At 35.9% G+C, this 27460-nt stretch overlaps 1 protein-coding gene across 7 annotated transcripts in view; it reads left to right on the forward strand.

Moving 5' to 3' along the window:
* RB1CC1 (RB1 inducible coiled-coil 1) overlaps positions 1-27460 on the forward strand; it is an 88958-nt gene that overhangs the window by 26047 nt on the left and 35451 nt on the right. For 6 of the 7 annotated variants that reach the window (XM_019032475.4, XM_019032476.4, XM_055348775.2 and 3 more), the window contains exons 2-13: positions 1652-1766; positions 3098-3219; positions 4603-4729; positions 4897-5067; positions 9133-9335; positions 11419-11848; positions 17513-17683; positions 24045-24229; positions 24483-24669; positions 24757-24838; positions 25107-25168; positions 26789-26892. In XM_019032475.4, the coding sequence (XP_018888020.2) occupies positions 3149-3219; positions 4603-4729; positions 4897-5067; positions 9133-9335; positions 11419-11848; positions 17513-17683; positions 24045-24229; positions 24483-24669; positions 24757-24838; positions 25107-25168; positions 26789-26892 (1793 nt within the window). In that variant the 5' untranslated portion in view covers positions 1652-1766; positions 3098-3148. Of the gene's footprint in view, positions 1-827; positions 1028-1651; positions 1767-3097; positions 3220-4602; positions 4730-4896; positions 5068-9132; positions 9336-11418; positions 11849-17512; positions 17684-24044; positions 24230-24482; positions 24670-24756; positions 24839-25106; positions 25169-26788; positions 26893-27460 lie in introns of those variants that run through there. The other variant, XM_055348774.1, reaches the window with a different exon arrangement.

Below are 27460 nucleotides of genomic sequence, written 5' to 3' on the forward strand. Positions count from 1 at the left end.
AAAAGCAGAACTACTGATAAGGGTCTATGTTCAGCCATGCATGTATTACCTTGATAAACATCTTAAACAACAGAAAACAGGGTTTGAGAGCAGAGAACCAGTCTGACCCAGATTTACCAGGGCGGAGTTTTTCCCCACCGTAGTAAGCCTGAGGGTACTGCAGGAGACCAGGGTGTATCTCAGTCCTTATCTCAACCGCATAAGACAGGTGTTCCCGGAGCAGCCATTTATAGACCTCCCCCCAGGAATGCATTCCTTTCCCAGGGTATTAATATTAATATTCCTTGCTAGGAAAAGAGTTTAGCAACATCTCTCCTACTTGCACATATGTTTATAGGCTCTCTACAAGAAGAAAAATATGGCTCTTTTTGCCTGACCCCGCAGGCAGTCAGACCTTATGGTTGTCTTCCCTTGTTCCCTAAAAATCGCTGTTAATTCTGTTCTTTTTCAAGGTGCACTGATTGCATATTGTTCAAACACACGTTTTACAATCAATTTGTACAGTTAACAGAATTATCACAGTGGTCCTAAGATGACATACATCCTCAGTTTACGAAGATAACAGGATTAAGAGATTAAAGACAGGCATAAGAAATTATAAAAGTATTATTTGGCAACTGATAAATGTCCAAGAAATCTTCACAATTTATGTTCCTCTGCTGTGGCTCCAGCTGGTCGCTCTGTTTGGGGTCCCTGACTTCCCACAATAACATCCTCCTAATATCCCTGTGATATGGTTGTGTTATATTAATCATCTATTGTTGAGTGAGAAATTACAGTAACCTTGATTGTTTGAAGCAACATAAATCTATTATTTTATAGATTCTGGGCATGGCTTCACTGGGCCCTTTTGGGTCTCTGCAAGACTTCAGTCAAAGTGTTGGCCAGGGCTGAGGTCTTCTCTGAGGCTCAGCTAGGAAAGGATCTGCTTATGGGCTTGTGGTGGTTGTCAAGATTCAGTTCCTTGAGAATTGTCAGACTGAGACTGTAGCTTCTTGCTATCTGGCCATCTTCAATTCCTTATCAGGTGGGCCTCTCTATATGGCAGCTTGCTTCATCAAAGCTGGCAAGAGAGAGTCAGCTGGCAAGATGGGAGTTACAATCTTAAGTAACGATTACCTACATGATATCCCATCACTTTTGCAATATTTTTTTGGTTAGAAACAGATCACAGGCCCTGCCTACACCTGAGGGTGGGGATTTCACTGGAGTATGAATACAGTAGGTGGATGTGGTACAGATAATTGCTGCTGTCTTAGAGGCTGTCTGCTGCAGGTGCCATTTTTATTCCTATTTACAAAAGAAGAAGCCGAAACAGTTGTCCAAGATCATATAATTGCAAGTAATGAGCCCCAAACCAAACCCAAGCTTTCTAACTCCACTGCCTGGATACTTCTTTACCATAATATTTTAAGGAATGAGGAATTGTGGAAATGGCCATTTTGAGGAATTTATTGGTGACTTTTGTTTGATGCCACGAATTGATGTGGGTTGAAGTCATGTGGTTGGTATTATAGTGAATGTGCAGGTAGAAGGGCCTGAGTAGAGATTATTCTTAGACGGTAGTTTAAAAAGGAAGAAAGGAACAATAGCCATATGTTGTTTCGTACTGAATTGTTTCTCTTTATAACCAGAAATTTTTCTTTTCCAGTTTTCTGAGTTTAACCAGTAATGCCATTCAGTTGCCAATCTCAAGCAAAGCAAACATAAGCCAGTTTTAATCTACTTTTTAAGAAAAGTGGTAGTCCTTTTCACAGTGCCTGACGGTAAGTCACAGTTTCTACCTGTATAGCAGAGTTTAATCTATTGCCTTTAAAATAATGATTCTGGAAATCTTAATTTTAAAACCTTATTTGCTTTTTCCTTCTCTAATAATTCTCTAAGGCTTATGTGGAAAGAGCATAAGTAAAGGTACCTACTACTTTCTGGGAATTTATTTATAGTTATCGTTCACCAGTTTCATTAATCTTATGAATCTTTTCCTCCATTTGTTGAAAGTAAAATGCTAGACCATGAGATCTGTCCCCTTTTTATGTCATTATTTTAAGTTTTTTTCCTTTCTCTTTTTCTTTTGAGACAGGGCCTTTCTCTGTTGCCCAGGCTGGAGTGCAGTGGCACAATCGTAGCTCACTGCAGTCCTGAGCTCCTTGGCTCAAGCCATCCTCCTGCCTCAGCGTCCCAAGTTGCTAGGACCACAGGCATGCACCACCAAGTGTGGCTAATTTTTTTAAACATTTTGTGCAGACAGGGTGTTGCTGTGTTGCCCAGGCTAGTCTTGAACTCCTGGCCTCAAGTGATCCTCCTGCCTTGGCCTCCCAAAGTTCTGGGATTGCAGGCATGAGCCACTGTGGCTTGTTGTGTATGTTATCCTCATTTTATAGATGAAGAAGCTTTATTTTCTACATGAGGTTTTTCCTTGGGCATGTTAATCACAGAGTTGTGTTAAATATTCTGATCTCCAGACCTGTACACTTGCTACTGTTACACAAAGTGATGGAACTATTAAGGAGGATTTCTTGCTCAGTGTAGAGGTGAAACGCAGTTCAACAGGCAGCTGATGGAAGTGATGGAACTATTATGGAGGATTTCTAGCTCAGTGTAGAGGTGAAACACAGATGATGGAAGGAATTGGGATTCATTTCCCCTAATTTGCAAGTAATGGCTACTCTTAATTTGCGATTAGTAAGTTTAACCTTAATACTAATCTATTTTTTATTATGTTGAGGAAGAAGTGGGGGGGAAAACTCTCAGGGATAAGATGATTGACCAACTGTTTTATTATTAATGTAAAACACTGAGTGAAATATGCACATAGCAACCTTTACTCTAGCTACTGGCCTTTTACTTCTTGAAGAATCAAACTTTTTTTCCTGTGGCAGAACAGTTACGCTTTTCTTTTCACTAAACTCATTACTATTTATTTATTTTTTTTTAAGCATTGAGTTTACTGAACTATCCAGTTAGCCATCCTAGACATCAAAGCCCATTTTGATATTTTTGTTATTTATATAGTAATACTGTACTGTGTCATAATGATGATAGTATTTGTGATTATAGTTGCATTTGTAAAATTGATCACTTTTCTTGTTTCTTCTAGTAACTGTATCAGAGGGTGAGGTATAAGCTCACAGAATTCAGATAAATCATCATGAAGTTGTATGTATTTCTGGTTAACACTGGAACTACTCTAACATTTGACACTGAACTTACAGTGCAAACGTGAGTTGTATTTCATTTATTTTTTTTCGCATTCTGTCTGCATGCAGAAAGTTAAAGAAATATTATTCTACTGTTTAAAAAGTAGGATAATGGCGGCCGGGTGCGGTACCTCACGCCTGTAATCCCAGCACTTTGGGAGGCCGAGGTGGGCGGATCACGAGGTCAAGAGATCGAGACCGTCCTGGCCAACATGGTGAAACCCTGTTCCTACTAAAAATACAAAAATTAGCTGGGTGTGGTGGCGCATGCCTGTCGTCCCAGTTAATCGGGAGGCTGAGGCAGGAGAATCACTTGAACCCCGGGGGGCAGAGGTTGCAGTGAGTCAAGATCGCACCACTGCACTCCAGCCCGGCGACTGAGCAGGACTCTTGTCTCAAAAAAAAAAAAAAAAATAGTCACATAATGGCAAGTCTTAAATCTTTTATCCCAACACATTTTATGTATAATTGTTATCTTTCTCTAAAAGACTAGTTACATTCTTTAAATTGTGCTTTGTCCTGTTGGCATGAATATAATATTCATGTAAACAGTAAACAGATCAGTAAACGGATCTACTCACACAAAACAAACTGATTTCCATTGTTGTAAGTACCTATAGTCAATTGCTGTTCTATGTTTCACAGGCCATTGTTGAGGGAATTATCGGAAGCTTCATAAAACAATGTATATCACTTCCATGGTTTTTGGTCATTTGTTTTTATTCAGTTTATGAATAAATGTCAATAGGTTTATTTTGTTTGTTAAGGAGAGAAAAAATAAATTTAATATTTTCATCCAAATTTAGTGGGACTCAGGTATCTAATAATTCTCTGGCTTGACAGGACAGGAAGGAAATAGAAGTAGTAAATATCATTTCCAACGCTGTTTATATTTTTATAGTGGCCATAATAGCAAGGACTTTATGGCAATGCAGAATAAAACTGACACTGGAATTATTATAAATAGTGTGTGAAATAATAATCTTTGTTGTAAAAATTGAATTATGGATTTTTTTTTTCAGAATTAGTCTTCATTAAACTTGATTTTACCCTTACATGAATGATTTTTTGGAAGATAGGGATAGGAAGGAATCTTCACATGTGTTAGACTTAATGTAGTTTCTAAAACGTGTGGAGATTTTAACAAAAATTATGTAGTCTGAGGATTTTAATAGACCTGATAACCAGTTTGAGCATATTCTTTTGCTATTATTTACCTAAGATCAGCCAGTTGTTATGGAATCCAGTTCATTAAATAGGAAGCTTATATTTTTATTTCTGTTTTGGGGGAAGGTTTTAGAGTGAAATTCATTAACCTGTAAGGTGTTTTTACATAGTACTACTTGGAAAATAAAGTCATTGGGCAAATATAAACAACTGATTTATTTTATTTCATTTTTTGAAGTGTGGCAGACCTTAAGCATGCCATTCAAAGCAAATACAAGATTGCTATTCAACACCAGGTGCTGGTGGTCAATGGAGGAGAATGCATGGCTGCAGATCGAAGAGTGTGTACCTACAGTGCTGGGACGGTAGGTATTCAAGAGTCCTTTCACACAAGAATGCAACACCTTTATATCACATTGGGAACTCAGTGTTCAAAAGTAAGGTTTATTTGCTTCATATATTGAAGGCAATGTGCACGCTCAGTATTTATAACATTTTATTTTGGTTATTTCTCCTTTTTTAAAAAATATAGGATACAAATCCAATTTTTCTTTTTAACAAAGAAATGATCTTATGTGATCGTCCACCTGCTATTCCTAAAACTACCTTTTCGACAGAAAATGACATGGAAATAAAAGTTGAAGAATCTCTTATGATGCCTGCAGTTTTTCATACTGTTGCTTCAAGGACACAGCTTGCATTGGTAAGATACAAACAATTATTTTAACTGATTATTTCTAAAAGCATTCGGATCTAAATAGCACAGTAGTCTAAATTGCATAGGAAGTATGCAAAAAGTTTGACAAATCAACTTTAAAAATATTTTCCGGTTAATATATCTAGTTTTAAAATTTCTGGGTCATACATTGCTAGTTATTCTACTTTGATAATGACAGTATTTTAGAGTGAAAAAGCTGTCTTAACGTGATTTGGTCACCTTCTTTCCTAGATAATGATATGTAAATAGTTACTTTTGAACATTAATTAATAAAGGACCTACGGTAGAGTAGATGTTAACAAAGAGAACTTAAATAGCTCTAAAAATGTATTTATTTTTTCCATATTTATGGTTAGTTCCTGGAGGAGAATTAGGTTTCTTTCTAATATATAGCTCTTAACACTGCTACTTGCAGTTCCCATGGATTGTTTCCTAGTCATTTGATTTTCCTTTTTAATTTACTGTTTACCTTCTAATAATATTGACATTAAGCTATCAGTAGTAAGCTACATTTTTCTTTTAATCATGGAAAAAATGTGTTAGAACCAATGAAATAATAGTATTTACCTTTTGTAAAAATAAATAACATTACTGAACATTAGCTTTAATTAGTAAAACTCTTAGAGATTTGTTTTAAGCAGTATATACATTTGTACAAATACCCCCATTTTTCACATAGGATACAATATTAAAAGGAAATAACCTCATCTGTGTGAAACATATTTAATAAACATTTGAGAGTCCAAAAGTGCTTTGAGAGGACAAAATTTTAAAAAATATACTTATGTAAACTGAATTTACATAACAGAATCTTTTAGAGTTGTTTTTTTGATTTGGTTGAAAAGTGTACATACTACATTTTGATAGAGAAAGTATTAAATATGAAAATAAGTTAAAGGATAACTAGGATATATAATTTTCAAGTGATTAGAAAGAGCAGTTAAAACTATATTCAACGAAAGAATGAAAACAAGAAAGTAAAAAGAAAAGATAAAATGTCAGAAATACGTATATCAGGAATTAAATATAAGCTGGCATTATTTCTCTTTTAATGCATCATATTTAAAATATTTTTTAAATACATAAATAGTAATCTGAGATTCAAATACCAAGCATTCTATATCAGTCTGTTTTCATGCTGCTGATAAAGACATAACCCGAGCCTGGGACGAAAAAGAGGTTTAATTGGACTTAACAGTTCCTCATGGCTGGAGAGGCCTCGGAATTATGGCAGGAGGCGAAAGGTGAAATTGGCCAAAACAAAGAGGTTACAGGTCCCATGCAAGTTCGAAAACCAGCATGGCAGCCAAGTTTTGAAGCTCCAAAATCATCTCCTTTGACTCCAGGCCTCACATCCAGGTCTCACTAATACAAGAGGTGGGTTCCCATGGACTTGGGGCAGCTCTGTCCCTGTGGCTTTGCAGGGTGCAGCCTCCCTCCCGGCTGCTTTTACAGGCTGGCGTTGTGTCTGTGGCTTTTCCAGGTGCACAGTGCAAGCTGTTGGTGGGTCTTCCATTCTGGGGTCTGGAGGACCGTGACCCTCTTCTCAGAGCTCCACTAGGGAGTGCCCCCAGTAGGGACTCTGTGTGGGGGCTCCGACCCCACATTTTCCTTCTACACTGCCCTACCAGGTTCTCCATGAGGGCCCTGCCCCTGCAGCAAACTTACCTGGGCATCTAGGCGTTTCCATACATCTTCTGAAATCTAGGCGGTGGTTCCCCAACGTCAACTTGTCATTTACATTAGGTATTTTATTGACTTATTATATAGAGACAGGATCTCACTACGTTGCCGAGGTTGGTCTCAAACTCCTGGGCTCAAATGATCCCCCTGTCTTGGCCTCCCTAAGTGCTGGGATTCTAGGCGTGAGTCAGCATACCTGGCCTCTTTTCAGATTTATAAAATACATTGAGCCACCATGCCTGCCCTCTTTTCAGATTTATAAAACAAATTCTAAAGCTGCTATAACCAAAACAGTAACATAGGTCTAATCAATTCATTATGTGAGGAATTAGAGGTGATATTTCTTCATGGTCCAGGATGTGGTCTCTAAAGTCAGATTTTCTGAGTTTATATCTGATTACTTCATTTACCTGTGGTGTGACCTTCTACTCATTTACCTTATTGGTAAATTTAAGAATAGATTTTTGTTTATTGAGATATACTGAAAAATGCACAAACCGTAATTGTACATCCATTCTTAGTGAATTTTCACAATGAACACATTGATAAAAATAGTTTCAGGTGCGGTGGCTTATGCCTGTAATCCCAGCACTTTGGGAGGCCAAGGCAGGCGGATCATGAGGTCAGGAGTTTGAGACCAGCCTGACCAATATGGTGAAACCCTGTCTCTACTTAAAAAAAAAAATGCAAAAATTAGCCGGGCGTGCTGGCATGTGCCTGTAGTCCCAGCTGCTCGGGAGGCTGAGGTAGGAGAATTGCTTGAACCCAGGAGGCAGAGGTTGCAGTGAGCCAAGATCGCACCACTGCACTCCAGCCTGTGTGACAGAGTGAGACTTCATCTCAAAAAAAAAATTTATACATTTATAAATTTTAACAATTCATAAAATTGAAACATTCGAATATTTTATATCCTCCATCTTTTGTGTGTTTAAGAATCTTCCTCCTACATTTTCTACATGCGCTGCAAGAACTTCTTGCTTTAATGTACCCAACAGCTCTTTTACTCGTCATTTCAAGGGTGTCACCTCTCTTTCATCTGTTTAAAAAAATCTGAAAACATTTTATTTGTTACTTCATAATTCCAGAGTTTTTTTCCCCACTCTATTTTAGTGGCAGCATGATTGATTAATTGACATTAATTGACATGGCACATAATCATTTTACTGACATTCCTACCCCATAAAGACCATCTTACTTCTTATTTACTTTGGTAACTAGATAACTCACAGTAGCTTTTTTACAGTTTGCCTGGACAACTTAAAGATAATCATTTTACATCCATTCTTTCAGGTGCCTTCCCGTTCCACCTTATAACATTTTCCGTATTATCGGTCTTCTTAAAGCTTCTATTTGATTACGTTCTTCATGTTAAAGAGTTCTTGAGGAGGTCTTTTCTGAGTAAAGTCCAATTCCTCCCTCCTTACCTTAGTATTTTCTGGGTCTTTGATCATCTGGCCCTCTTTCTCTCGCTTTTTCCTCCAGACCATTTGTTCTTAACCAATAGCACTTCATATTTCCTGTCTTTGCCACTTCATCGTGTTCCACTCTTTTGAAGTACTTCTTTCCCTATCTTTGTTCATATTCTTTTCATACCTTAATACTTAAGTTAAATGCCTTCAGTTAACTTTGACTTCTCATTTCCTGTCTCTTTTGTGACTTTTACATCTGTCTCATACCAGTTAACAAAGGTAGAATGATCTGTCTTATTTCCTTGCCAACTAAAATATTTTATAACAGTGGACTTCTTTATATATCTCCATATATAAAGCAATCTACATTGCTGCCTTGTAATTTATCCTTAATAAATATTTTTGTACTTCATTGTTTGGAACTGAATGTCAGATGTCTATTTTCTGAAGGTATTTTCACTGCTTAAATATTTTCTAGAATCTCATTTAGGGTTACTAAATGTGTTATAGTTATACTAATCTAGAAGTAGATGACGTATTTTAGCTTTGCCTTCACCAAAAATTGTTTTTAACATGAATGTCTTGAGATAATACCAGAGGACAGTGACATTTGAGATGGCAGATGTTGATCATTAGTCAAATAATTGAAAGCCCTACTCCTTTGTTTTTCAGAGGTAGCATCTTATGGATTCTTCTTTTGACTGTCTCTTAGGATACCTGCTCGGAAACACCTCACTTATGTTATAGGTTATAACACCTTTCTTATATTAAACACCTCACATATGTTTAGGCTGTCTTTCACAGAAGAGAACAGAGATAAACTAAAACAGTCCTTTGAAATACTTTGTTAAATGTGCTCTACAACGCATTCACACGTACATGTTTGTAAACATATGCAAACTTCTGCAAACAAACCATTGCCTTCTTTTACTTTCTTTTGTATTCTTTTTCAATATAGGAAATGTATGAAGTTGCCAAGAAACTTTGTTCTTTTTGTGAAGGTCTTGTACACGATGAACATCTTCAACACCAAGGCTGGGCTGCAATCATGGCCAACCTGGAGGACTGTTCAAATTCATACCAAAAGCTACTTTTCAAGTTTGAAAGTATTTATTCAAATTATCTGCAGTCCATAGAAGACATCAAGTTAAAACTTACTCAGTATGTTTGCCATTAAAATGGATATTTGTTTAAAATGCCTTTGAAATTTATCAGTAGGTTTAATTACTTCAAATTTGTTTCTTATAGGCCATATATTTATTGTAACTGAGGTTTATTCTTTGAGCCTTTTCTGATAGTGCTTTGTAGGTTATAGTTTTTAATTTAAAAAATGATAATTCTCTTTACATGTATGAGTCTCCCACATTTCTTTCTCTTGGGTTGTTTTACTTGTAATAAGGCTCCAACTACTTTTGAAATCATTTATAAAACCAAGAATCTTTGCTTATGTCTTGTCCACTAAACAAAAGGCAAGATGTGAAAAATAACATCTAACAGAAATAGGCACATTATGAAACACTGGACAATGGAGGAAAATTTTAAGTTCTTTGTAAATATTGCCATCCTGATACAGGTTTGATGAGGTGGAAAAAAAGCCCTTGTGTTGTCTGTTTTCTTTTCTTTTTTTTTTTTTTTCTGAGACGGAGGCTCGCTCTGTTGCCCAGGCTGGAGTGCAGTGGTGTGATCTCAGCTCACTGCAACCTCCGCCTCCCAGGTTCACTCCATTCTCCTGCCTCAGCCTCCCAAGTAGCTGGGACTACAGGTGCCCGCCACCACGCTCGGCTAATTTGTTTTTTTTGTATTTTTAGTAGAGATGGGGTTTCACCGTGTTAGGCAGGATGGTCTCGATCTCCTGACCTCATGATCCACCCGCCTTGGCCTTCCAAAGTGCCGGGATTACAGGCGTGAGCCACTGCACCTGGCCAGCCCATGTGTTTTCAATGCTCATTAAGATGGCAAGTTTTAGTTCTTTGCATAGAAGTACATTTAATACACATTGATTCTTTTTTTAAAAGGGCTGTAGTTAACCTGAAAATATAATGGTAATTCAGCATGAAACTAACCCTTATTGTGTGTGTGTGCATATGCTTTTAGCATTTTGTGTTCAGGTTTTTTGTTTTGGATCTGTAGATTTTTTTTTCTTTTAATTATCTTGACCTTGAATTAGAGGCAAGTAGCATGTTCTGGTTTTAATCTTTGTCTTTTTGTTTCTTTCATTTTTTTAAATTTGGGTAACCTTTTAAATTCAGATTTCTCTGTTTTGTGGTATGAATATTAGTTTTTGGCCTTAAAAATGGAAAAATCTTGAGAGGAAAGAGAAGGATTCATTAAGACTAGAAAGATCTTTTTAAAGTTTAAATGAGAACCTTTTCTAGTAACTTTCTAAGGGTTCTGTTAGCTATATCAGTTTAAAGTAGGGGCCTACATCATATTGCATATGATTTTATAGAAGTTAAATCACCAGGATTTCATATTTTCCCTATGCTTTTGACAACATAAACCTGTTTTCAGGGTGTTATGGGTACAAGAGTTATCTTCATTAGGATTGTTATTTTTATCCTGTGCTTTGAATATATCAAATATATTTGATTTACTTAAGGCCATAAGGTTATATTCTAAGATACTGCTATGGTGAATCTTTTTGTAAATTTAAATTTGTTACATCTTTAAGGTTTTATAAAAGCCTAATGTTCACTTGTTTAGTATAGCTACTTTACTTTAGAGTGTTTTTTTTTTTTTTTTTTTTTTGAGACGGAGCCTTGCTCTGTTGCCCAGGCGGCTGGAGTGCAGTGGCACCATCTCAGCTCACTGCAGCCTCCGCCTCCCAGGTTCAAGCGATTCTTGTGCCTCAGCCTCCTGAGTAGGTGGGATTGCAGGTGCCTGCCACCACACTCGGCTAATTTTTGTACGTTTAGTAGAAATGGGTTTTGCCGTGTTGGCCAGGCTGGTCTCAAACTCCTGACCTCAAATGATTTGCTGCCCTCCACCTCCCAAAGTGCTGGCATTGCAGGTGTGAGCCACCACGCCCAGCCCTAGAGTGATATTTTAATGTGTTAACGATAGCCTCTCTCTGCTAAACTAGACTTTTAGTGAATAGCTAGCTCATAGACTAGTTTATGTATGTATAATGTTGTGGGGAGGTGGTGAGATTTGTGTGTATAATAATATGTGATTTCATTCAAACATGCTAATTCCTAATTAGAGCAGTCTCATAGTTTTACTGACAGATCTTTTGTATTTTAAGTTTAGGAACTGCAGTTTCAGTAATGGCCAAGATTCCACTGTTGGAGTGCCTAACCAGACATAGTTACAGAGAATGTTTGGGAAGACTGGATTCTTTACCTGAACATGAAGGCTCAGAAAAAGCTGAGATGAAAAGATCCACTGAACTGGTGCTCTCTCCTGATATGCCTAGAACAACTAACGAATCTTTGTTAACCTCATTTCCCAAGTCAGTGGAACATGTGTCCCCAGATACCGCAGACGCTGAAAGTGGCAAAGAAATTAGGGAATCTTGTCAAAGTACTGTTCATCAGCAAGATGAAACTACGGTTGACACTAAAGATGGTGATCTGCCCTTTTTTAATGTTTCTTTGTTAGACTGGATAAATGTTCAAGATAGACCTAATGATGTGGAATCTTTGGTCAGGAAGTGCTTTGATTCTATGAGCAGGGTAAGTAACGTTAATTTGATGTTTGTTTTGTCATTTTACTACTTTATATTATTTATCCTAAATATTTTATGTACTGAGAGAATGGGTATTACCTTTTAGTAGAAATAAATGAGTCTTGGAGTGAAACTTTTAACATAGGTTGAATCAATTTAATTCATAATTTTATTTATGAATTGATTGTAAATTTGTGAAGGTTATTTGAGATTAATAGGAAAAATTTCTAGTGCGATAAGAATAATTTACATACAGTAAACTGCACAGGTCTTGAGTGGTTCATGCAAGAAATAACCACCACACAAATTAAGATAATGAAAATTTTATTGCCCAGAAAGTCCCCTTGTGACTCTTTCCAGTCACTGTTTCCTTAGAGGCAACTTCTTTCTGACTTTTAAAGAAGAAATTTTAAATGCTGCATCTGCCTGAGATCTTTAAAATTCGAAACGTAGACACTGTGTTTTTTAGTTGTGTTTTATAGTTATAGTGAGCTTGTATTTTGGATTAAGGTCTTCTCCAGCACACCTGAAAACCTTTTAAACCTGAGGAATAAATACCCCTTCATATCTGATCCGTAAACTGATGCAAAATCTTTGACACCAGGGAGGAAGTTGATGGGGCATGTTTCATTGTTACAGAAATGTTAAATAATGTTGTGAAGGCTGCTGTTGTCAAAAGATAATTGTTAAAAATAGTTAAACTTTTCAAGGAGCATGCAGTCGAAAAAGAGTTCATCTTTGATTCACTATTTAGAGCAGGATAGCACATTGTCTGGGATGCCTAAAAAAGAATACATACATTGCTCTTAAAGTTATAGGATATAGTAAAATGGAAAACAAAAAATCTAGGTTTTGTCATTCTTTCAGTATCCAGTTTCTTGATGACATTCTGTAGGCTAAGCATTTCTTTCAATTAAGACATGTTTGCCAGAGAAGTATGTAATATGTTATGCAAAGATTGATCACTGCCAAAAATGAATTAAAGTTAGTGTTCCTGCTTAAACTATTGACATTGTAGTGGCCTGAAAATTCCATTTATGATTGTAGATAATTGCTTACATGATTGTGATCAGAATAATTAAGGTATTTTGTTTTGTTTTGTTTTTTGAGATAGGGTCTCACTCTGTCGCCCAGGCCGGAGTACAGTGGCATGATTATAGCTCATTGGTTCTCCACCTCCTAGGCTCAGGCAACCCTCCCACCTCAGCCTTCCGAGTAGCTGGGACCACAGGCACACACCACCATGTCCAGCTAATTTTTTCATTGTTTGCACAGACGGGGTCTTCTTCCTATGTTGCTTAGCCTGGTCTCAGACTCCCGGGCTCAAGCAGTTCTCTTGCCTCAGCCTTCCAAAGTGCTGGGATTACAGGCATGAGCCACTGCACCTGGCCTATCATTTTTTCTGTAATTAAGCTGTGCCAGATGTCAAAACAGAGTTATATATATGAAGAGAACCTGAAATCGGCTTTGTATTTCCATGTTCAGTGTGAAATTTCATGGAGTCTTAGTTTTTTTTCAATTTGTATGACTAAAGGAAAGGAACAATGATTCTCTGACTTAATGAAAAGTCAGCCAGGCACAGTGGCCTGTACCAGTAATCCCAGTGACTTGGGAGGCTGAGGCGAGAGGATCACGTGAGGTAAGAAGTTCAAGACCAGCTTGGGCAACATAGTGAGACTCTATCTCTAAATAATGAATGAAAGAATAAATGTCAGAAATATTTATACCTTCAGAAAATAGAAGGTAGCTATAGTGTTATTACTAAGCAATCACTTTTTTCTTTTTAGAAGTTAATGCTACCTTGAATAGGGCATAGCAACAACATCTGAAGTCTTTATGATATTTTACATGACCATTATATTAAAAAAGCAAAATACAAACTTTTATTTGGTTATTGTTGTTTGTTATCAAATTAGCTAACGTGACTTTAAAATAGTGCCTATAATATAGTACTCATCAGTTGCATATGCCCATTAGATTTTTTTTTTTACTTACTCTATCAGGAGGAGTAGCTATTGGATGCTGGGCTTAATACCTAGGTGCTGGGATGATCTGTGCAGCAAACCACCATGGCATACATTTATGTAACAAACCAGCACATGCTGCACGTGTATGCCAGAATTTAAAATAAATGTTTGAAATTAAAATATATATATTATTCTAAAGCAGTTAAAATCCAATTTGGAAAAATTTATATTTTACAAAGTATATGATCTGTAAATGTGATGTATTGCTTAATGAATGGCACTTTACCATGACGTTTTTATTAGATCAGTATTTTTCTCCTCTCAGGAGTACTGTACTTTTTCTTGTATCACTAGGGGCATTTCTGAAGATGAACCGAGTATGAGATTTCTCTCTGATTGGAGATGGTTTTTTACTCTCGTTTTATTAAACGGTTGTCCAAAACAACTAACCTACCTGATATCTGATCGCAGTAGCACTGTTTTCCAATGAAGTAATAAAAATATATGCCAAGATTTTTTTTTCCGTAAAAGGAAATTCAGTTTAAATCTATCATTTTTGCAGATTAATTCCAATTGTAACAGTATTTTGTAACATGTACTTTCAACTGGCAAATTAAAAGGTCTTTCTCAGGAAATTAGTCGAGACATAGGTATTTTGGAAATTAGGATTTGGAATTGGAATAGCAGGGGCTCAAATCTGGGCATTGAGATTCATTTACTATCTCTGTCATCCATAAGTCACTTAACATGGGATTCCTAGTTTTATATTTTTGTGGATTAAGAGATGCTAGTTTTGTAAATTATTGTTTTTCCCCCCATTTTATCTGTCAGAAAAAATTTAGAATTGTTGCATTTTTGTGGACTCACATTTTTAGATTTTAGTGTATTCTTGCTAAAAAGACTCTTTTTTTTTTTTTTTTTGAGTTGGAGTCTCGCTCTGTCACCCAGGCTGGCGTGCAGTGGCACGATCTCGGCTCACTGCAGCCTTCACCTCCTGGGTAGCTGGGACTACAGGCACCCGCCACCACACCTGGCAAATTTTTGTATTTTTTAATAGAGATAGAGTTTGGCCATGTTGGCCAGGCTGGCTTTGAACTCCTCACCTCAGGTGATTTGCCTGGCTCTGCCTCCCAAAGTGCTGGGATTATAGGTGTGAGCCACTGCACCCGGCCTTAAGATGACTCTTGAGTGTTCTGTTTCAGTTTATACTACAAAAGGCACACTGATTTGTGTTTCTAACGATTAATAATTGGAAGCGTCTGCATTTAGCGCATTTCTAAACTGTCCAGGTTAATGCAGCATAATTTATTGAGCTTTAGCATTTCTTTCAGACAACTTGTGATCTTAAGGAATCTATGCAGGGGAGTGGGTTTAAAGGTCAGAGGCTTAAGAATAGAGAGTGTAAGAAACTTTGTTTTATAGTTTCTTTCTCAGTTAAAAATAATGTTAGCCTTTGTAGATGCCAGAGAGCCCAAGAGTAAAAATTAATGTATCACTGACTGTTAATTATTGAAAATTGGCTAAATAATTACTAATGAGATTCTGTGGTTTACATATATGTAATTTAAAACATTTCTTCAAAGATTTTTATTATCTGTGGATAATAACAAATGGAATAAAATATTAAGTGCAGTGAGATTTTAGGAAGTCAGCTGGGCACGGTGACTCATGCCTATAATCCTAGCACTTTGGGAGGCCAAGGTGGGAGTCCATTGCCTGAGCCCAGGAGTTTGAGACCAGCCTAGGTAACAGGGCGATACCCATGTCTACAAAAAATTAGCTGATTGTGGTGGCACATGCCTGTAGTCCCAGCAGTTAGGGATGCTGAGGCCGTAGGATCGCTTGAGCCTGTAGTGAGCTGTGATCATGCCACTGCACTCCATCTTGGGCAACAGAGCCAGAACGTGGCTCAAAAATAAATTTTTTTTAGGAAGTTGTGTAAACTATTTAGTGAATCATAAAATACTCTCCTATGTTTGTCAGTGCAGTTATACTTTCAATGAATTATTAAATTCAGATACGTCGTATTCAGGAGCCCTTGTTTTTGGTTTAAGTTGTTGCTATGTTAAGTTTATGTATAATTGTAATTTTGCCTAGGTTGAACATTTGAACCAGTTTTCATCTTTATCATGCTAATAATTTGTAACCAGGCTTTGATGTGCGTAGTACTCTGGTGTAGAAATACATACACATTGGACTCAGTTACCACAAAATTGAGAAAAGTGAGAAAATGTTCACAAATGTACAAGTAGCAGTTGAGACAACATTGTGCAAAACTAGTGGTGCCTATTCTGAAATAATGGTTTTGTTAATTTTTTCGGTGGTGTTAGACATGCACCCTCTTATTTAACTACACTGGATTCTTGATAATAACAATAAAATAGTTTAGTTTTAATTGCTTTTGTATGTTCTCTGTGTACAAGACTCTATGCATTAATCAGTTTTTTTCAACTGTAGAGAAGGCAGCATGAAGGAGGTAGTATTTGACTAGGATCTTTAGAGGGAGAGGTTGACTTAAACAGTTAATAGAAGAATTGTGAACAAAGATCAGAGATAGAAAAACACGGTTTATCTTGAAATGATAGACATTTCAGCTTGAAAAGATGAGAGGCTTGAAAGATTTTTTTCTGATATCAGATCAATGAAGCCTTTATTATATTCTACATTTATTGGATATTATCTGTGGGCAGAAGAAAGTCATTTGAGGGTTTTATTAGGAACAAGCATAGTAAGTCAATAATAGAAGGTTTCATGGTTGCTACCCAAATGTAGATGTTAGTAAACAGTCAGAAACAGAGTTTGAGAATCTGTGAGACTGATCAGTGATTGAAGTAGCCTTGGGAGTTACCTCCAGAAAAGTTATACTTAATGCTGAAATCATATTGAGAACAGTAAAAATGGGCTAAGGACAAAATCCTTCTGAATCATCTGTTTTAGAAAGATTAGACAGAGCAAAAGGAGCCAGAAAAGGATGCTGTGAAGGAACCAGTAGAAGTAACTTCCCAGAGCCTTTAAGCTTGGGAAAAGGTTATCTGCCATGCTAACTGTTGAAGAGCCTCAAGTGAAGCAAGGTCATTGGTAGTTTTTGGCTGAGCAGTTTTTATGGAAAACGCAGACAGAAAGGCTGCCAGGTAAAATATTTTTTTAAGGGACCAGGAGCATTATCGGAAAATTTTATAGGTTCCATGAATTTCAGCAAATGTGTAGAATTAGAGCCAGGGAACAGGAGAGATGGAAGAGTGAGAAAGCATAATTGAGCAAGCCGATTCGTTGAGGAGATAGAGATAGAGAATAAGGAAGTTTTATCTTCTGTCTCCAGGAGGGAGATAAGTTTGCCAAAGAAGTTTATATGTTTTAAAGAGAAGCTGCATTGATAAGAGAATTAATGATATTATGCTGACATTGAAAATACCTTTTTCTGAGAGATACTGACAAGTGATTAAATTGTAGCACTGATTGAAATGTGTGATTCCTGAAAATGTATTCCTAATTATGTATTCTAGTGTAAATTCAGTGTTGTCAAGGATGATATTTATCCTGTACTTGACCTTCTTATGAAAGTATAACTTAGAGTTCCCATGCTTTTGCTTTTTTATATCTTTTATCACTTATTTTCTCTCTTAAGCTGTATGTCAGAATAGCATGAAATACATTTTAAACTATTTGCTGAAAATTGTATTCGTATGTGTTTCCTTGTCATTTAGCTTGATCCAAGGATTATTCGACCATTTATAGCAGAATGCCGTCAAACTATTGCCAAACTTGATAATCAGAATATGAAAGCCATTAAAGGACTTGAAGATCGGCTCTACGCCCTGGACCAGATGATTGCTAGCTGTGGCCGACTGGTGAATGAACAGAAAGAGCTTGCTCAGGTACCTATTTTAGACTTTTCTCAGGAAAAGGAATTTATAGTTTTTTTGTACACATGTTTTATATGCAGTATCAATTTGGTGTGCACCATATTTTCACTTTTTCCTTGAATATTTTTAATGTATTAATATTGTTTCCTTGTAATAAAGCAGAAAGGCATGTTCTTAATGATTGAGTTTCCTGTAGATAAACCATGAAACTGCTACTTGAAGCTGGGGGCAGAAATCAACATTTTTTGATATGTTGAAAGCATATGATCATATCAGTTATTGTGCTAAAAATTTCAATGCTTCCTACTACCCCCCATAGGACAAAGGATAAGAAATGAAATTTTTTAAGAATAGGAGAATACGAAATCTTGAAGAATTTACTAATACTTCTAATAGTAATACCTAGGTTTTAGATCTGATTTAATGCCATAATCCTAGAACTGTTGAAAAAGTGGATTTTAAACCAAAGGAAGGTGATGGAATGGCTAAGTAAGAGTGGTAAATGTGGACGTTTCTAAGCAAACCAGTGCCTCTCTTAAATTCATGATTGCCTGTCCTTCACCCACCATGGCTAGCACTGTGGCAAAACCACCCATAGCTGAATAGTTGAATGTCATAATCAGATTCTGACAGCTGTTTTTCTAGTTTAATTTTCCTTGCCAATATTTTTCCTCTAATTGTGTTCTTTCATTGGAACATATAAATAATTACATCCCCCATATTAACTTTTCCTTTTTTTTAAGGCAAAACATACTTCCTTGATGTTATAGTTAAGGCTGATATAAATTAGAATGTCCTTTAGTATTTCCTTTTAGTGATAAGTTCAATTTTGTGGTTTGAAAATCTCTTAAATCACCTTGATTTCTGGAGGATATTTTTACCTGGTTCATTTAAAATTCTGGGTTGTTAGCATTTTACTTTTGGTCTTTTCTTTGCCTTCTGTTTGGTTTTTAGCAATTTTAGTATGAGGTGCCAAGATGTGGCATTCTTTGTATTTATCCTACTTTGGGCTTGTAGTGCATCTTGAATCTGTGGTTTAATGACTTACACCATTTGGGAAAAATCTGAGTCAGTTTCTCTTCAGATCTTGCTTTTCCCTCACTTGCTTTTCCTTCTCTTTCAGTGATTCCAGTTAGACGTGTTAGACCTTTCACCATATCCGTTTCATTTACACTTGTTTCCTGTATTTTCTGTCTTTTTATCTATCTGTGCTTCATTCTAGATATTTACCTTTAACCTACATTTTAACTTTTTCTCTTTTTTAGTGGCTAAATGTAGCTAACCACTTGCTCATTTCTTATTTTTGTTCATTTTTCAGCTCTACAGTTTCAGTTTGGTTCTTTTGTATATAGTTTCATATTCTCTACCCAAATATTTAGTCTTAGCCATTCATCATCTCTTTGATCACATTAAGCACATAGCAGTTTAAAAGTCTGTATCTGTTCACTGTATTGCCTGTTCCTGTGTGTCTGTTTATATTTGGTGGTGTTTCTTTCTTTCTTTCTTTCTTTCTTTCTTTCTTTCTTTCTTTTCTTTTCTTTTCTTTTCTTTTCTTTCTTTCCTTCCTTCCTTCTTTAGAGGAAGTTTCGCTCTTGTAGCCCAGACTGGAGTGCAGTGGCGCTATCTCGTCTCACTGCAACGTCTGCCTCCTGGGTGCAAGCGATTCTCTTGCCTCAGTCTCCGAAATAGCTGGGATTACAGGCATGCACCACCACGCCTGGTTAATTTTGTATTTTTAGTGGAGACAGGGTTTTTCCATGTTGGTCAGGCTGGTCTGAAATTCCTGACCTCAGGCCTGCCTCGGCCTCCAAAAGTGCAGGGATTACAGGTGTGAGCCATGGCGCCCAGCCATATATTTGGTGGTGTTTCTTATAATTCTCACTCTTATGGTCTTGCCTTTTCATGTACCTGATTTTTTTTTAATAAGAAAAATCAAAGAAATATTATGAGGCCTAGGATAACGTTTTCTTCTGCAGATAATTTATGTTTGCTTTTGGTATGTGCTTTGGGCAGTTACCATCGTAAATTACTTTAGTTCAGTTTCAGAGATTTGGATGATTGGACGTTGGTATTCTAGTTCTTGGGATGGCCATTCTACTTTTAGTTTACCCTTAATCATAGGATATAGGTTTTAAGGATCTGAACGCAAACAAACTGTTCCATTGTACCTTCCCTTGGCTGGCTCTGGTCTTCAACTTTTAATTTTCTAGCTCTTCAGGGAAGTCAGGACTGCTGACTACTCATTTGTAATTTTGGACTCCTCTTCGAGAATCAGCAGAATTCTTCAGAGCAAAGCATTTGTAGTCACCTAATTTCTCTCTCTTGGTTTCGTTCTTCTCCTGGATCCTAGCCCTTTCACTGTGCCTGGCTTCTTTACTGCCTTCCTAGAGCCACAGGGAGCTTGTTGACATTACAGGCTACCATTACTAGAGACAGAACTCTGCATTCCTGATCTTTTGCTTCTTCTGCAGTGTAGTTGTTTTTTAACTTCCATAGAATGAATCAAACAAAATTTATTTAACCATACTTCTTTTGGTGATTATTTAGTTTGTTTCAGTTTTTCCATATTAGAAATATTCATTGAGTATCTCAATACACCCATTTTTACATGCATGTTCTAGTATTTCATTAGGCACAATCTTCAATAATGGGATTGCTGGATTAAGGTCTTTGTTCATTTTAAATATTAATTAATAATGTTCTAATGCCTGCCGCAGAAGCAAAATCAGTCGACACTTCCAGTAAGTAAGAAGAGTAATTTCTCTGTTATCAGTGTTTGCCATGTATTTACTCTGAATTGTCATTCGCTACATTTTCTTTTTCATGTTTTTGTTAGAATTTATCGTATATTGTCCAGATAGTTCTTTGTCTATTATAGATCATACAGATATTGTCTCTGTTGATAATTTATCTGGATCGAAAAACAGAAGCTTTAAATTTTGATGCAGTCAAATTCATTCGTATATTTATTCATATTAAATTTTATGAACCCATTATTCTATAAAATCGTCTAGATTTCTTTATAACTATTTCTCAGATTGAATAAACTAGGGCTTTCAATTCTCTTACCTTAGACACTCGATTTTTCTCTCTCTACTTTTTCTTTGCTCCCCTTAATCTCTCAGTATTTTAAAATATTGCTATTAGTCCTCCTGCTTTATATCACCTGAACAGTCAAATCAGGCAGGTACATTAGATGGTTTTATATTTGTTAGTAATACAAAAAGATATTTATTGCTGATATTGCCCTCAAGTCTACTTGGTTTCAGCAAATGGAGTTTTGTCATACAAGGAAAAGTCTTCTTCTGGGAGTATGGTTGGGGTGATAATACTATTTTCTCAAAATGGAAGAATGCATTATTTGCGATTTGAGCTTTTCTTGTTTGCTTTCTAAATCTGACCATTTAACCTCCCTGAATCCAAACTGAAGTAAAATTCAGTGAAAATTTCTTATGCTGTTCCTATGGATATTACAAAATTAATTTTTGTTGTCTTGTGCTCATAGAGCATCCTCTTTCAACATCTTCATTCCCCCTAATTTATTTGTAGTATTTTGCTATTGTTTTAAACTATGGTAGCTCATGGAATATAAAGAACACCAAATGAATACTATAGGTAATATTGTTACTTTTAGAAAATATCTTTTCTTTCTTTGATACCTGAGTGGTATAGTCCTTTTAAACATTTCGAGGCAATTAAATATTTAATTATTTAAGTTCTCCAATGGATATTTTTTGGTACTCCTAAGTATTCATAAGAAGTCATCTACATTGTCTGGTTGTATATTGGGAGCAAAATTTAAGACAGAAATGTAGACCCCAAGGTAGACAGTTTTCAATTGAGTGTGCCTGAGTGAATCTGAATGTGATAGGATTCAGTTTAATAAGATTATTTTCAGTGAGCTCATTAGAGAAAAGGGATACCCAGTTGAAGCTAGGAGGTATATGGTGAGTGAGACAACTTTTCACACCTATATTGTCATGTATTTGGCTGCCAAGGGATGTACAGAGTCAAGGTTTTAGCAGAAGCATCACTTCCTCAGCCAAACTTTTCTGATCTTGAAGTCTTGGTCACATCATCAGGTTCATTTTCTCTTAGTATGCTGTACTTATCCTGTACCACAGTTGTAATTATTAATTACATGCTGTTTAATACAGTCTCTTCCTAGAATATAAGCTCCAAGGAGGCAGGACACTACTCTATCTTCCATTGCTTTATCTACAAGGCCTTACCACACATTCCTGATACATACATAGTAGGAACACATCAATACTTAATAAAATGAGAATTTGGATTTGTGTTTTTTTGAATTTGAGAAATGTCACAATTCTATCTAGTCTCTGGCTGGTCTGGAATTTTTATTTACAGATGTCTCATCAGTTACTTTTGTTGCTGCTAATGGTATTTCCCTGTTGCAGATAGTTTGTCAGTACTTCCTTTAGAATGTGTTTGGTGAAAAGTAGATAAATTCAGATTATCCAACTTTAGGAGTTGATTTTACATCTTGCTAAACACATTTACAACGTAGTATAATACATTCTAGCTACATAGCAATTAAAACTTAAAACCACTCCCAATTAAAAGGGAAAAGAAATTGTGGAAAGGGATTTATTATTTATTGCCTGAACATCTCATAAGATAGAGACCATTTCAAATGCCTTTGAAGGGGTAATTTCTTAAACCACAACATTTATGAGGATTGTTGTAGACCCTTCTACATGGTTTTGGCAAAAAACACCTCACTCACCAAACCTATGAAGCTGTGTAACACTGGAGCCCTGAATATTCATTCTCTAGCCATTCGTATCCTTGAGGGTTATCAGCAAAATTAGGAAATATCAGGGAGTTTTCTTCCTGAACCAAATTTGGCTGAATGCATCTGGAACGGGATTGTGAGTACTGTAGTGCTATCATGTAGCTCATATAGCTGTCAAACCTTACTTGCGTGTAAAAATATTAGTAATAAATTAGTACTAGATGATTTATGAGGATTTTTTCTATTTAGTCTGAATTATATTGAGTATGGTTGAGCAAATATGAAATTCAATTTATTGAAAAACTGTATTTTTTCCTTCTTTTAGCAATACAGTACTTACATGCTTTTGGTGTCAGGAAATCCTTTACTAATGGTCTGGAATTTAAATTTGGGATTGATTCTATATTTTTTCATGGATTCAATAAAAAGTAATTGGAAACCAGACTTTGCGAAAGGAGTTAAAAGTAGCAAATTGTTTTTTAATAGATTACATTATAGAAAAATTATAGTTGTAGTTAACCAAAGAGTATATTGCAAGGGAAAAAGAAGGCATACAGTTACTATGAAAATTGTCTTCCTTTCAGATATTGAACCAGTTTGACTTCAGTATATATCATTCAAATCTAAATGTCATGATATTTAGGAAAACATGAAACAGAGAACTACCAGAAAATTGGAAGACACACTTGTCCTTTAGCTGGTCATAAAGTTAAGTTCCTAGAAGGATAATGGTTTATTTACAGTATCAATACAGCAATCAGATGGATGTACAAAACCTACAACATTATTACATATAAGCCACTTAGTATATAGCATGGGAAAAAACTTTGTGGTAGCAATAAAGTATGTAGTAATAACCTTATTAGGTTATCTTTGGACCACATATAAAGAAAACTAAATATACTTGAGAGATAAATGAAGGAAGATTATGGCAGATCTATCTAAATTAATTAGTAACTTAATCCCTACTTGACAGATACACCATTCACCTACAAAAACAAATGAGTAAGGACAGTTAAGAAAAACAGAAAAAATGTTTTTCCACCAAATAATAAAGTATAAACTCTGTGTAAAATCACACAATTCAGTCATTGTCCTAGCAATGGGAGCACAGATCAGTGGAACAAAATACAGTCCAGAGATAACTGGAGAGGGCAGTGACTTTTCGATAAATATTTTAAGGGCATTTTATTATTTTTATATTTGGGAAAGTGTCTAATATACTACTGTATAATGTTTGCTAGATTAAATCCCTTATTGTTTTTCAGTGACCTTGTTTTGTTTGTGCTGTGACTGACCGATAGTGTTATAGGATTCTAGACACATAGCTTCTAGTTCTCATTGACTATTAAGTATGTCCTTGGCTAAGGGGCTTCATCTTTCTAGCCTTTGTTTTCTTCTAGTTTGAAAAATTAAAGATGAGCATAGGATTCTTAAAAATTCTAGGTCTTGTGCCATTTATGCGTCTACTACATTCAAGAAAAATAGAAGATTTAAAAATATTGTTAGAAGGCACAAAACAGGTTGTGTTTAACATAAAGATTTTCCACTTAACTGAATGTCCATACCTTTCATGAAACAAAATTAATGTCCTTTGAAACATTTTTTTTCTCAAAGGGATTTTTAGCTAATCAGAAGAGAGCTGAAAACTTAAAGGATGCATCTGTATTACCTGATTTATGCCTGAGTCACGCAAATCAGTTGATGATTATGTTGCAAAATCATAGAAAACTGTTAGATATTAAGCAGAAGTGTACCACTGCCAAACAAGAACTAGCAAATAACCTACATGTCAGACTGAAGTAAGTGATTCATTTATATCTGTTTTAAGATGTTTAGAATTGGTATTTATATTTATTTCTCCCAAATGATGGAGTGATTTTTCCCTACCATTTTATTGAAATACCTTATTGATGAACTTTGGAATTAGACTATTTTTGTAGAGCTTATATATCTTGATTTCTTTGGCTTAACTAAGTTAGTAAACTTACTAAGTAAGTAACTAAGTTAGTACTAGTTTTGTGAATGTTGAAAATAATGGATTTTATTCTCTAGGTGGTGTTGCTTTGTAATGCTTCATGCCGATCAAGATGGAGAGAAGTTACAAGCTTTGCTCCGCCTCGTAATAGAGCTGTTAGAAAGAGTCAAAATTGTTGAAGCTCTTAGTACAGTTCCTCAGATGTACTGCTTAGCTGTTGTTGAGGTTGTAAGAAGAAAAATGTTCATAAAACACTACAGGGAGGTATGCAAGTTGAAATCTATTTTAACTGTATATGAACTTTAACGAATTGGTGTATGTTTATGTTTAACATAAGCTTTCCTCTTCTAGTGGGCTGGTGCTTTAGTCAAAGATGGAAAGAGATTATATGAAGCAGAAAAATCAAAAAGGGAATCCTTTGGGAAATTATTTAGTAAGTGTTCATTAATAATTTTAATTACTTTTGTAAGGGATAAAAGTTTTTATAAGGTTGGATTTTCTGTAGCATACTTGATGTATATGCTGTTAATTGCCATTGATATCTAGGAAATATTCCTTTTAAAGTGTATAGAATTGAATCCATTGTTAAATTTTAAACTTGAAGTACTGTCAATTTTTAATTTACCTTTTCAAAAACCAGAGATAATTTTTTGCCTTAAATAAAGCTCTAAAATAACCATATTGTTAATTTCTTTATACAGGGAAGTCTTTTTTAAGAAATCGTCTGTTTAGGGGACTGGACTCCTGGCCCCCTTCCTTTTGTGTATGTATTTATTTTCTAACCATGACTAAATTCCATATGTTTTAAAACCTTTTTTCCAGAAGTAGAGACATTTATCAGAAACTTGCAGAAATTGTTGTGGTTTAAAAAAAATCAAAATAAAAGTGTTTTTGGCTTTAAAAGCCAGTTAGCATAAAGCTTTAAGATTGATATTTGTATTCATAATTTTTTATAAAGAATCTTCATAACACAGGAAGATACCTTATACTGCACTGTTAGGATTGGTAGAAATAGATTCACTTGGTTTTTTTGTTTTCTTTTCTCTTCCTTTTTTTCTTTCCACCCTTCCCTCTTCCTTCTTCCACCGCTCTTCTCCCTCCCTCCTCCTTTACAGCCTCCACCTCCTCCTTGCCCTTCTATATTTCTTTTCACACCACCCCCCTTTATATTTTGACAAATCAGAATAATAAAGCCTCAGTTAGACTTCACTGGAATTAAACGTTAGTTTGATATATTTCTAAACCATTATTATCTGGGGTCATTAATTTTATTACGTGAGAAGAAACGTTTCCATGATCAAAGCAATATGGGGGCTTTTACCCCCATCAGATGTACTCTTAGCTGTGTTGTTGTTGTTTTGGAGACAGAGTCTTGCTCTGTCGTCCAGGCTGGAGTGCAGCGGCACAATCTCATCTCACTGCAACCTCAGCCTCCTGGGTTCAAGCTGTTCTTGTGCCTCAGCCTCCCAAGTAGCTGGGACTAGAGGTGCCTGCCACCACATCCAGCTAAGTTTTTGTATTTTAGTAGAGACGGGGTTTCACCGTGTTGGCCAGCTGGTCTCAAACTCCTGGCCCCAAGTGTTCTGCCCACCTTGGCCTCCCAAATTGTTCAGGTTACAGGCGTGAGCCACCACGCCCAGCCGTGCTTAGCTGTTAAACATGTTTCTATACTGCAGGATTTCTTAGTGTTTTAAATGTATGCATTTTTTAATATATAAGAATTGGTGACATAGCGATTCCCATACTTATTTATCCGAGAACTCTTTTTTATGAAGAGCATCTTGGCATCTCCACATCTGCTTGAGTAATGATTTAAAACAATTGAAGTTTTTTTTAATGCAACTCTTGGCAATTTTATAAATAATGAATTGGTAGGATTTATTGGTTAATATTTTTTACAGAAGCTAAAATTGACCAAAACTTTGTCTTCTGGAAAATGTAATGGAAAAGTCAAGGCAACAGCAAATAAGAAAGTGTTACATGGAAAAAAAATACATGTGTGCATTTTAATATATTAGTGGCTTTAACATGGTAAATATATATATATACACATACACTTACATATGTGTTTACCATGTGTATATGTACATACATACACATACAGGATGGGAATATTGTAATTCCCATAAAATGATGCTAAAAGCAGAGAAGGGGAGGAACAAGTGCATCCCTTGATCACTAGCAGTTCACGTCGCAGTTTACTAAAGGCTCAGAAAAATAATATGCCATATCTTTATTGAATGGTCTTTTTTTGTTTCTTAATCATTTAAAGCACTTTAGTTTGTTTGGTATAGTAAATTTAATTATAGTAAGAAATCATATAAATTTGCCGTCTGTTTTTGGTTGAAAAAAATTTTTTTAAGTAATTTATTTTTTGGTACAGACTCAGAAGCCTCGAAAGTTTGACTGTGAACTTCCAGATATTTCATTAAAAGATTTACAGTTTCTGCAATCATTTTGTCCTTCGGAAGTTCAGCCATTCCTCAGGTAAGTGTCATTAGTATTTTAAATTAATTTATAACCTTAAAATGTTTTTATTATTCTGGAGTTGTGCCAGGTAGTACCAGTAATCTTAAGAGGTGCCAAGATAAGAAATACTTAAGATAGACTGGCTTTCCTGTGACTGCTTTGAGAAATTTCTGGGGAATAAAAAATGATGGAAAATGAAGGTAAAGTAAAGGAAGATATGCCTTACATGTAATTATTTTTTTCTAGTAGTTACTTTTTGCATGCTGTTGGGAAATTTCTGACTTTTTACTTTTTTTTTTTTTTTTTTTTTCCTTGAGACGGAGTCTTGCTCTCTCGCCCAGGCTGGAGTGCAATGGTGTGATACTGGCTCACTGCAACCTTCACCTCCCATGTTCCAGCAGTTCTCCTGCCTCAGCCTCCTGAGTAGCTGGGATTACAGGAGCCCACCACCACGCCCTGCTAATTTTTGTATTTTTAGGAGAGATGTGGTTTCACCATGTTGGCCAGGCTGGTCTCGAACTCCTGACCTCATGATCCACCCGCCTAGGCCTCCCAAAGTGCTTGGATTATAGGTGTGATCCACCAC

Source organism: Gorilla gorilla, chromosome 7 (assembly GCF_029281585.2).
Source record: "Gorilla gorilla gorilla isolate KB3781 chromosome 7, NHGRI_mGorGor1-v2.1_pri, whole genome shotgun sequence".
Lineage (NCBI taxonomy): Eukaryota > Metazoa > Chordata > Mammalia > Primates > Hominidae > Gorilla > Gorilla gorilla.